Source organism: Filicampus tigris, chromosome 8, assembly GCF_054856515.1.
Source record: "Filicampus tigris isolate MCC_2025a chromosome 8, RoL_Ftig_1.0, whole genome shotgun sequence".
Taxonomy (NCBI): domain Eukaryota; kingdom Metazoa; phylum Chordata; class Actinopteri; order Syngnathiformes; family Syngnathidae; genus Filicampus; species Filicampus tigris.
The window spans coordinates 25,857,558-25,870,057 of NC_141224.1; the positions used below are offsets into that span (position 1 = coordinate 25,857,558).

At 39.9% G+C, this 12,500-nt stretch overlaps 1 protein-coding gene across 1 annotated transcript in view; it reads left to right on the forward strand.

The window, feature by feature from the left end:
- Positions 1 to 12,500, forward strand: part of LOC147144174 (eukaryotic translation initiation factor 3 subunit H) — a 142,907-nt gene that overhangs the window by 76,912 nt on the left and 53,495 nt on the right. The window contains exon 4 of the mRNA XM_086038714.1: positions 2,406 to 2,505. Coding sequence (XP_085894840.1) covers positions 2,406 to 2,505 — 100 coding nt within the window. The remainder of the gene's footprint in view (positions 1 to 2,405; positions 2,506 to 12,500) is intronic.

A 12,500-nucleotide genomic window follows, 5' to 3' on the forward strand; every position in this document is an offset into this window, starting at 1 on the left:
TAGAAAAAATAGTCACATGCAGCTTCACTTGAATGAACTGTTCAATGAGTTCCTAAATTGAAACGACTCAGGAACTTGGTTTATTGTCTTGCGCAAAGACAAACTATCTTGTGCATTTGTCAACGAGAAAAAAGTCACTGTTAATCTTTTCGTGAATTACAAAATGATATAGTGGGTCTGTTGCCCACAAGTGACCTACAATGCGTCTCCCTGTGGCAATAATGCCACTTATGCTGCGCTGTGACAGTAACGCATCATGCATAACAAGCCGCAGCGTGCGTGTCATAAACCCCAAACTCGGTCGCCCATTTATTATCAGTCATAGCTTTCAGTATGTTCTGCGCGTTATCTCTCAATACTACGTGTATTTTGTCTTGTGTAATATGCCTCGTTTCGAACATTGTCATTAACAGCAGTACGCGAGCGAAAAACTCCCTTGTTAGACTCAACATCGACACAGGACTGACATTCGAGCTCCATTTACCACTTGTAAAACTTAAACAGGATAATAGGCCTTCTTTTAGGAAACTTTCGATGCGACAATACACTCTCTGATGGAACTCAGGCAGAGCTACGTCTGTGAAGTATTTGCGTCCGGGTAGCACGTACGTAGCGAGGCTCGAAGTGAGCGAGCAGACGGCAGAGTCCGGTGTCTTCCACCACCGAGAATGGTTGGTCATCAAGTCCGATAAATTTCATTATTTCCCTGGTTATTTGCGTTGCCTTTTGGCTTGCGCTGACCGTTAGCTGCCGTCATTGTTGCTGCTGGGTCCGCCTATACTTTATTCAATGCAGTGAGTCTCGTAAACTCTTCATACACTGTAAAATATAATACGTTGACATTACTCAAAAAGAATATGCAGTCGTTGCCTCAAAAAGAGTCATTCACTTGAACTTAGATAAATTAGATTTCACCAAGTTATTTATTGTGAGTAAGCAGGACTTAAATAAATTAAATTATTGCTGAGTTTTAAATTCCCAGGCAGGAGGCCTAGGGGAAGACCAAGGAGGAGATTTATGGATGTAATGAGGGAGGACATGAAGGTAGTTGGTGTGAGAGAAGAGGATGCAGAGGACAGGGTTAGATGGAGGCAATTGATTCGCTGTGGCGACCCCTGAAGGGAAAAGCCGAAAGGAAAAGAAGAAGAAATAACTAATATATTTTTAGTTTGCAGTACTCAATTTAACTTAAATGAATTAGTATCACAAACCTATTTATTCTGAGTTTGCTTTCCTCAATTAACATTGTATTTATTTATCAATCTAGATTAGTAACTCTAATTTAAAATTTGTGGATTGTGAAAGCTTAATTCTCTTTAGTTTTACTCATACAAGTCAATGTAACTTATTTTTTCTACCTACATCAATTCTACAATATACAATAGGCTGATTAAAGAAATTAAAGAAAAATCTGATCATTATACCTGTAATGAGCCCCAAAAAACAATGAATGCAGAACACTCAGTGTATTAACTTAGTGCCATTAACATTTATTTGCAGTGTATTTGTTTCATGTTTGTTAAATAGCGGTCATAAAATTAACATAGAATACATCAGTGTATTTGTTTCATGTTGTTAAATGAACAGCAGTCATAAAATTAACATAGAATAGATCACTGTCTCACAAAGACCAACTGTCAATGAACAAATCACTCATACAAATACCGTATTTTCCGATCTATAAGTCGCTTCGGAGTACAAGTCGCATCAGCCATAAAATGCATAATAAAGAGGAAAAAAAGATATATGTCGCACTGGAGTATAAGTCGCATTTTTGGAGGAAATTGTGCGCTTAGTACACATCATTTCCACCGAGCTACGATGGTAACATTTAGCTAACATTCACACATGTAGCATACAAGAAAGTTACTGTAAGATAACTTTAAACTCACCAAAACAGTTGTAGATCGATTAAATAAGTCTTTTATTTATCCCTGACCATGTAGAATGTTTCCAAGTCTCCAAAAGTATTTATGTATTCGGTTGTAATTATGTCTTCGTCTCCTCTGTGCTCGGTTTCTTACGTGTGTTGCTGCATGATGCAATACCCCAGCCAGAGGCAGGCAACTGCGTGTTTGTGGTTCATTCTTGTTCAACCATCGTCTGTAAGTAACTTAGACAATTGTGTGCAATGAGCATGCAACATTTATATATGAGCTGAAGTGTGGATGATTGTAGGTTGTTGACTGAACATACTAATAGCTATCGCTAATGCTAATCGGTATCGCTAATGGTTAGCATAGGCTCATCTTGTTCATGAGTTTCAAGTTTCTTTTGTTTCGACAATGACAATGATCTTATTTTTTTGTGAAGAGAAAACTCTCTTACCGTGCTCATTATCTCAGTATTGTATTGTTTTAGCAAAAATGTTAAGCATCTCTCAACTTTTTTTCTCTCCATTTCAGACCCTATAAAGACTGCCCAGGGCTCGCTGTCGCTGAAGGCCTACAGGCTCACTCCCAAACTCATGGAGATCTGCAAAGAGAAAGATTTCACACCTGAAGGGTTTGTAGCTCATTATAAATGTTATATACAGTAATCCCTCGCCACTTTGCGGTTCGAGTTTTGCGGGTTTTCAAAAAGTATTCATCAAAAAATAAAAATGAAAAATACAGCCATATCAGCAGCCATATTGCAGAAAGATGCGTTGTTTCAATGAGATCAGTTGACACTGAGGCTTTGAACATACCGGCGGGCACTCATAAATTCGTATCATTTCAGCCTCTCGCTAGTCTCGTCCACGCTAACAAATGAACAACACTTTTGAAAAACACATTGTGCACTACACCAAGATTATACCTTTGGATAAAATGCACCACGGAAGGTAACCCAATTTTAGGATAAAAATTTAAACTTTAAAGTAATTATTAGCTAATGTTCCGTCATAATCGTCCGCTGCCGGGGATGTAGCTCACCTACCTCTCACAGCCTGCAGTTTGGTATTTATTCTTCATTTTGCATTTTTTAAAGTTAAATTTGTTGCGTAACAAGTACTTAGAAGGGTGCGAACCATGTTGAGGGGTTCACAACGGCGTAATAGAGGCGTAATAGACCGATTTTCTGAATCTGAGCCGTGATTGGTCGTCATGAGCAGTTGTGATGTCATTTTCAGTCGACAGAAGACAAAATGGCTGCCCCCAGAGATGGCTAAAAACAAGTGGATTAACACTTATTCCACAAACGCAATATTTATCAGAATGCCCTGTTTCAACTAGTGGGCTTGCTTAGAACATATTCTTGGAAAAAAAAATTTGCGTTGACTTCCCTTTCAAACAAAACAAAACCAAACAAAAACCTAGAAGAAACACTGGCCTGTTTACCATAGTCCGTGACTGCACTAATATATGACTGCCTTTTCAAAATCATTGTGATAGTATTTCAGTGTGCGCTCTGCGTTGTTTATTTTTAAGGTGAAAGCAAACTGATCTTACACAGTCCCCCCCCGCTCTAAAAAAAGAGGGATGCACACCAGAAAGAGCATCTCAACTCAAACAAAGTATCCTTAAAATGATTGTCCAGAACATGAGGCCCATTGCATTAGTGGAGGGTGCTCCTCATTGGACTTTATTTATGAGTTATTTATTTTTTAGTTATACATGGCTAACTAAACATGGTTAACTAACATGAGCTCACACATTGTTTCTCTGTAATGCATAGACAGAGAAATACCTCATTCATGTTCACACGTCATGATACTTGCCTAAAAGAGATATGTGTTCATTCATTTGTAAAGTTTTTTTTAACTTTATTAAACAAAGAATTTTTAAAAAAGTGTTCAGAAGTGGTTTTACAAATTACTAATCGTCAACCCCAAAATTGCTGGATTAGTCAAAAAATTAATTTTTACACAAATCGACTAATCGGAAAAAAATAGTCGATAGATTAATTGGGAGAAAAATAATAATTTGGGACAGACCTAATCCTTATGCCAAAAATTGTGGCTCGAAGCCAAAGAACCACTTAATCTGCAAAAAGATGAGATACGAAATTTAGGTCACCAAACCAGAACAGCTCAACACCTTGGCTGTGCCTAAAAATTCTGGCCACAATGGTTATGGACAAAATTGGTGAAGAAAGGGCATCCTGCGTGGCGTCCAACTCTCACTACAAATGAGTAAGACTTAGTCCCGGCAACTCTCACTACAAATGAGTAAGACTTAATCCCGGAAATACGGACCGAACTCTTTCCACAAGATCCCATGGGGGACACGGTTAAACGCTCCTTTTAGGTGCTCACAACTCTAATTGAAAGATGTTTTCCGTCATTGTTTTAGTTGCATCAGCACATCAATACCCGGACTTGTCTCCATGCAGAGATGGCAGAGGTGGCCCCAAAGCCATTCTTTGTGAGGGAACATATCATCTCCGTTTAGGTCTCCAATTCATTTATAATTTGTGTGTTTTATTTTTTATTTGTATATATCTAGTTCAAGTGGCCCAATCCACTTCATGTTAATGAAAAAGCACATTTTGATTGGTATAATAACGTATTACGTATTACATACATGTGTCTTGATAGACGTCAACAGATGGACCTTTAATTTATTCAACAGATTTTTCCGGCCCTTTAAGATTTCTACAGTATTTGAGTACCCCTCGTCTATTGAGAATGATTTAAAACACACCTACCATGCCACTTCCGTGTTTCAAAGTAAGGCTGAACGGTTTTGAAAAACAATTTGGTTTTTTTTCCACCTCGATATTACTGTTGCGATTTAATGTGACTCTTTTTTCAATGTCCCATTCCCATGTATTTTCTAACAAACACAAGCAGTAAATTTATCTGTCATATGTTGTGCTGAATACTTTGACTTGCAGTATTTTAAGTGTTCACGATGAAACCTTCACAAAATTCTACTAAATTGTGGCGAAAACACAAGTCATAAGTCAGATTACAATGATATTGCAAAACAAACCTGTGGCTTAATCACAATTTTACATATTGTTTCATGAAACATGAAAACATTTGAAACTGCACTTCTGAATTTACACTATATAAATAAATGAAATGTATGTATACGGTAAATCCAACCAACCGACGAAATATAAACTATTACTGGTGTCTCCCATATTTTCAGTACATTTTTATTTATTAAATTTGTCAGTTTCATTTATTTCAGCCACCATCCATATATGTTTTCTTTCTACATGGTCTTTATTTTAGTAGAAGGATACCAATATTTTAGATAATTGCCAAATAGAACCCTCTTTTGATGATCCCTTTGAGCTGCAAGTGCACTGTGCTTTTGAAGATGGATAATTGGTCAATAGCATGCACTTTAAACTACAATCTAAAGTATCAAATTAGGCTTTCTTTGTCCAGTGGGAACCAACTTGGAAAACTCCTGACCTTAACTGTGACAAAGTCCAACAACTTTGAACAATTTGTCATGCATGAAATATATTGTCCTCTATTTACTCATACGCCTATTTATATTGCTCTATTGTCATATGAAAAGGTCATAATATGCAGGATATATATTAAGCCCCAGTGATGGATAATTGTGCCAATATATGTAAAAGGTTGTAGTTAGCCATAATTTGCTTTCCTCCCAACTTGGAATTCAATGCAATATTGTTCACTCACCTTTTTTTCCAAGGTTGCCTGAGGTTATTCTTTGGGCAACAAACAAATATTTCTCCTTATATTGAAAGTAGTCCAAAAATAGTTACTATACAGTACTTCTTGCTGTATTGAGCCCAGAACAATCATGCCACATCTAACAACCTGATCCCTAACCAAGGCAAACATTAGGTCGTAGCTCATACACATAGTATAAGTAATTGGCTGAACCAGTGAGAGCAGTCAGTGCAACTTGAATGCAATGAAACATTATTTGCTACAGACTGAAACAAATAATTGTTGGAAGTTGCAGAGCACTCCACAAAAGCAGTACTTTGCCTCTAATGAGTCCAACATTGCTTAAAGGGGAAGTCAACGCAAACATATTTTTTTCAAGAATATGTTCTATGCAAGCCCACTAGTTGAAACAGGGTATTCTGCTAAATATTGCATTTGTGGAATAAGTGTTAATCCACTCGTTTTCAGCCATCTCTGGGCGCGTCCATTTTGTCTTCTGTCGACTGAAAATGACATCACAACTGCTTACAACGACCAATCATGGCTCAGATTCAGAAAACAGGTCAGCCATGATTGGTCGTTGTGAGCAGTTGTGATGTCATTTTCAGTCGACAGAAGTCAAAATGGCCGAACCCAGAGATGCCTAAAAACGAGTGCATTTTGCTGCTTAATTTATATTCCACAAACGTAAAATTTATCAGAATTCCCTGTTTCAACTAGTGGGCCTGCTGGGAACATATTCTTGACAAAAATATCTTTGGGTTGACTTCCACTTTAAAGAAAGGAGATTATATATTCTGTCTTAAACATGCAATAAACATAACATTGAAAGTTACATTTTGCGTTTATACAGTTTGGAGGTAATTTACTGTGGATGATAATACAAATGCTAACACTGTTGTTTTATTTTAAGTAATAGCCTTTACATGCCACACTGCTAGGGGGCAGTGCTGTGTTAGGAAGCTCATAGAGGGGACACGGTTGGAGGGAATGCACTTGTTGTAATGCAGATGGAGATAGCGGTTGCTAAATAAAAAGGTCTCGAGTCAAAATACAAGTGGAGTTATTGTTCAGTCCAACATTGGTAGCAGAGGATGGTCAGCAACTACAGAGTTCCACCACCTTTTGAAGAAGGAAAACCCTACAAAAGCTGGAAAAATTAGGTCGGAATTTGGACAAGAGTCACTGACTTGGAGAAGAAAAAGCAAGCCCTCGCGGTTGCTTTGGCGCTATCAGCGTGAGACAGCGATGGAAATTCCAGTAGACGACTTAAATCAAGACACGGGAATGAACACTTTATTCGCCAAACTTGATGGGTTGTTCCTAAAAGAAGAAAAGGACAGAATATACGAGCCTTATTCCAATTTTGACCGGATTATGAAAGACGTGAATGGGTCCATGGTGGACTATATTATTGAGTTTGAACAGCGATATTCACGAATGCGGAAATACAACATGGAGCTACCCGATGCTTTTAGCTTTTAAGCTACTGGATACAGCGTGCTTGGATATATCAGACAGACAGCTGGCTTTAACTCCATGCAGTGACTTAACATTTGCTAATCTGAAGTCGGCGCTGAAGAGGATATTTGGAGCAAACGCGAGTGCTGCCAGGAAACAGTGTATGGCAAAAAACAGCGCGACAGAAAACTCCACAGAACGGTACAAATCCTCTTGACAAGTATGGATGGACAGTGATCAAAATGTGCAGTGTGCCAAAGCACGTTTCATTGGGCTAAAGACTGCCCACACAAAAGTGAGAATGTCAAAATAACCGAGGATCATAAAACGGAAGTTGATGTGTAACTGTTCACCGAGGAATCACCTACAGATGCAGAAACTTTCATGACAGAGTGTTTTGGCTCAGCTATAATAGACACTGCTTGCACTAGAATAGTGTGTGGACAACAGTGGCTTGAACACTACAGCTCAGTACTGGGAAAGAAAAGTGCAAACACTATGAGAGAGACAGAAAAACAAAGTCACAGACCATTTAAGTTTGGAGATGGAAAAGTGGTCTACTCTGTGAAAAGTGAAGATTCCTGCTAAAATTGGGCACATCAAGTGTAGCATACAAACGGAAGTTGTACTTGTTGACATCCCCCTGCTTTTGAGTAAAGCATCACTCAAAAGAGCTGGAACAGTTTTGGACATGGAGCGTGACAGTGCACTAATGTTCAACCAGCCTGTCGAACTGCATTTTACTAGCTCTGGACATTACTGTGTAAGCATTGTGGACAGTGATGATAAATACAAAGCCAACGGGGAGCACATTTCTGCTACTGAGGAAGAAATTCTGACAATAACAGATGAAATGGAAACTAGCGAGAAGATGAGAGTTTTTGAGAAACTTCACAAACAATTTGGACATGCCTGTGCTGACGAGCTGCAAAGACTTGAGTAGTTCTGGCAGCCCCTTATTCAGTTGAAAAAGGACACTGGATGTGTCAACCTTCTACAGAAGATAGTAAGTCAATGTGAAGTGTGTCAAAAATATTGTAGGGTTAAACCAAAACCAGCTGTTGGCTTACCACTTGCGTCAACGTATAATGAAACAGTTGCTGTCGATTTGCACGAGCTTGAACCAGGAGTGTGGTACCTACATATTATTGACCAGTTCACTCGGTTTAGTGCAGGGAATATTCTTACTACCAAGAAGTCTTCTGGGATAGTGAAACATTTTATTCATGATTGGATCAGTGTGCACGCCCCCTGAAAAACTGTTCAGTGACAATGGTGGGGAGTTCAATAATGAAGTGAGAGACATGGCTGAGAATTTTAACATGGAAGTTAAGACAACAGCTGCCTACAGTCCTTGGAGCAATGGGCTGTTAGAATGACACAATCAAACACTAACTGGGATCATAATGAAAGTAAAAACAAGCACTGGGTGCAACTGGAGCACTGCAATGGATTGGGCTTTGATGGCGAAGAACTGCATACAAAGTGTCCATGGCTACAGTCCACATCAGCTGGTAGAACCCCAACCTGCCTTCTGTGTTGATTGACAAAGCACCTGCTCTGGAAGACGCCACGAAAAGTGAACGGGTTGCGAAGCATATTTCAGCTTTGCATGCAGCAAGAAAGGCTTTTACTGAAGCGGAATATTCAGAGAGAATACGTAGAGCACTAAAGAAATAGCTGCGTCACACAGATGAGAAGTATGAACTATTTGACAAGGTTTACTACAAACGGGTGTACTGTCCAGAATGGAAAGGGCCAGGAGTAGTCATTGGACAGGATGGCGCAGATGTTTTTGTTCGACATGGAGGCACATGTATTTGAGTTCATCAACTCAGACTGAAGATGTTTACTCAGGAACATGATAACTCTCAGATTACCAGTGATGAAAGACCAACAACGAGCAACGGTGTACCACTGATATGACTGAGGAGTTGGAAGGGGAGCCTCTTGCTGTGTACACAGAGAATGACCCACTGCCAGCTATGGTAAACACAAGCGTTGAAGGACAAGAGCATGAGAGAAGTATCAAAGTAAAGACTGGTCAGATTGTAAAATCCGTAAACCAGCATTCAACAAACAGCAAAGGTTTTGGGACGTGCAGGAAAAGCGACTGGAAAGTATAAAAATTGGTACAATTTGGAGCTGCTTGAGCCTGCTGGAGTGGCTGGCACCAATGAATCCACAGATGTGACACAATTAGAAGATCTTCAAATACAGGTGATCAAAATGTATCAGACAATGTAAGTGAGGACATATTTGTGACAAAAGATGTCTCATTTGATGAAGCCAAAACAAGTTAAATACAGAATTGGAGACAAAATGAGGTGTTCGAGGAAGTTGAGGACAAGGGACAAAGGTGCATATCAACACGATGGGTGTGCACTCTCAAAGAGACAGTGACTGGTTTAGTACCAAAAGCAAGGCTTGTTGCAAGAGGATTTGGGGAGCTGCAAGTTGGAGAACTACAAAAAGACTCACCAACCTGTGCTTCAGAGTCACTGAGGCTTCTTGTAGCAGTGATTTGTCAAAGACAATGGCCACTTCATTCAATGGACATAGTCGGCCTTCTTACAGGGCATGGAACTGTCTAGAGACATTTTCGTCAAACCTCCTCCTGAAGCTAACTGTACAGGGACGCTTTGGAAATTAAAAACGTGTGTGTATGGTTTAGCGGATGCATCTCTGTATTTGTACAACAGAGTGAAGGATATAATGATTGATTCAGGAGGTATTATGTCCAAAGTTGACCCAGCAGTTTTCTACTGGCTGTACAATGACAAAAATGTAACCGGTGTTCTTGCTGGTCATGTTGATGATTTCATTTGGGGTGGGTCTCAAATGTTTGAAATGACAGTCATGGCACATCTCAAAGCCAAGTTCAGTGTTGGTCGTGAAGCTCATGATCATTTTTCTTTTGTAGGTGTAGCTTTTGTAACATCCGACAAAATAGTGAAAATACACTGTGGGTTGCAAGACAGAGCAGACCTGATGCCATGTTTGATGCCAGTAATCTAGCATCAAATCTCAAGTGTGCTACCATACAAACAATTCATGAAGCGAACAGAGTTGTATATAAACTCAAGACCATGTCAGTTGAGTTGGACTCTCAACACCTTGGGAAAGATAATAGCCTAAAGTTGGTTGCATTCACTGATGCGTCTTTCGCAAATCTCTCTGATGGGGCAACTCAAGGTGGGCACTTTGTTGTTTTGATGGGTGAAAACAGGCAGTTTTCTCCTATTTCTTTGCAGTCAAAGAAAATGAAGAGAATTGTCAGGAGTACACTAGCAGGTGAGACTCTAGCTATGTCAGAGGGAATTGACAATGCCATTTTTCTGTCAACATTATTCTCTGAACTCTATGCTAGTTGTACTGATCGACCTGTGCCAATAATTAGTGTTACAGATAATCATTCACTCATGGATGCATTGAAGTCAACTAAATTTGTTGCTGAAAAAAGGCTCCGCTTGGAAATCAGTTCAATTAAAGAGCTGATCCAATCAAAAATAGTTAGACAGGTGCTGTGGTCAGAAAGCAAAGATCAACTGGCTGTCTCACTAAAAAGGAGCATCTCCAGCCTTGTTACTCAAGGCTCTCTATCAAGGGCATTGGTTAATTCAATGAAACGACTAACACACTGTTTACGTGTTAGTTTAATAGTTCAATGTTAGGACAAACCACACATTCATGTTTACTGTAATGTCTAATGGTATGTTCTTTTTTTTGTTAAATTGAGCAATAGTTGTTGTTTTTTAAGAAGAGACTGAGATTTATTGTTTTATTTTAAGTAATAGCCTTTACATGCCACACTGCTAGGGGCCAGTACTGTGTTAGGAAACACGGTTGGAGGGAATGCACTTTTTGTAATGCAGATGGAGATAGTGGTTGCTAAATAAAAAGGTCTCAAATCAAAATACAAGTGGAGTTATTCAGTCCAACAAACAGCACAACTCTCCATTTGCAAACACTCGCAGGCACACACACACACACACAGACAATAAAACAAAAACAATACACAGACGCCAGGGGGAACGGCCATCTAAAAAAAAAATTGGGGGGGGGGTATCAGATCAGTTTTTGAATTGTGGTTCAACAAAATCGTTAAAAAACACAAAATAAAACTGAAATGAGCAGGTCTGACATTATGTGTCCGTGGAAAAATCAGTCAGTCGACGTAGTTTGGAGTTCACAAGTAGTCACAGTGCTGAAAGAGAAGGGAGTGTGTTATCTCTGGAGGTTAGAAAGGAAATTATAGTTAAGCATGTAAAGGCCTAGATAGACCAATCCGACGTTGGCCAACTGTCACCGACGCTTACCCCCTGTGGCGTCGGGCCGACCGACTGTTGACACGTCACGCTGGAAAAATACACAGCAATGACAGACAGCGACAGCAATGACAGACAGCGACGCTGACCATTAAAGTACCTTCTGCGCATGCGTGAGATGTAATACCCCTCCAGACCATCGGCGGCAGTAGTCACTATTTCTCATGGTTAGAAAAATCCAACCCGATAGCTATTGGCCGGGGCGGATTATAAAAACGTAAACAATGCATTCAGCTATATTTTTCGCTCATGATGAACTCCCACACAAAGCAAACCTTCACGCTCTTGACACATTATCGTGAAATACTTACATTGTCAACCCTCGCTCTTGTACTTGTAAGATTAAGGCAGCAAAGGCGTACTCACTGTTTATCCGCATTTGTCACTTCCCGTTCGTGCCCCGTGTGCTGATTCTCTAGCTAACAGCCAGTCAGAGTGACCAAATGTCACGACGCCGATTCAACATGCTGAAATGCCCATCAAATGCTTCTTGACGTGGTCCGATGTTACAACGCTACTTCAATCAGACTGCGCAATCAGACGCCCCGACGCTTACCAACATCCGTCGTCAGATTGGTGTATCCAGGCCTTAAAAGATTAAAGCGATAAGACAATCTCGCAAACAGCTTCATGTTCATGTGCCTTCAGTTGCACATATTTCTCAGACTTTCAAGGTCCACGGGAATTCCTGAAAGTGGCCACAAAGGAAAAATTTATGAAATGAAGACCCAAGTAAAATAGGAATGGTAGCCAAAGAGCCCAGAACAGCCTCCAAAGAATATGAAGGTGAACTCCAAGGTCAGAGTGCATCAATGTCCCTTTGCACCATCCATTGTCGTTTGAGCGCAAGTGGACTTCATGTGAGATGACCAAGTATGGCACCATTGTTGAAACAATTCACAGATAAGGGAATTTGCCACAAAGCACATTGACAAGACATGAAGCTTCTGGGAGAATGTTTGGGCGAACTGTAGCTTTTTGGCCATCTAAACAGAATAATAACCCAAAACGCTAAAAACACCCAAAAATGGATAACAGCGTCCGGTCTGCGCATGCTCTGTTTGACCTAAATGGCCGGTGACATTGTCATTTGTGCACTTGTAAATGGTGGCTTCCGACCAGAGCTAGTC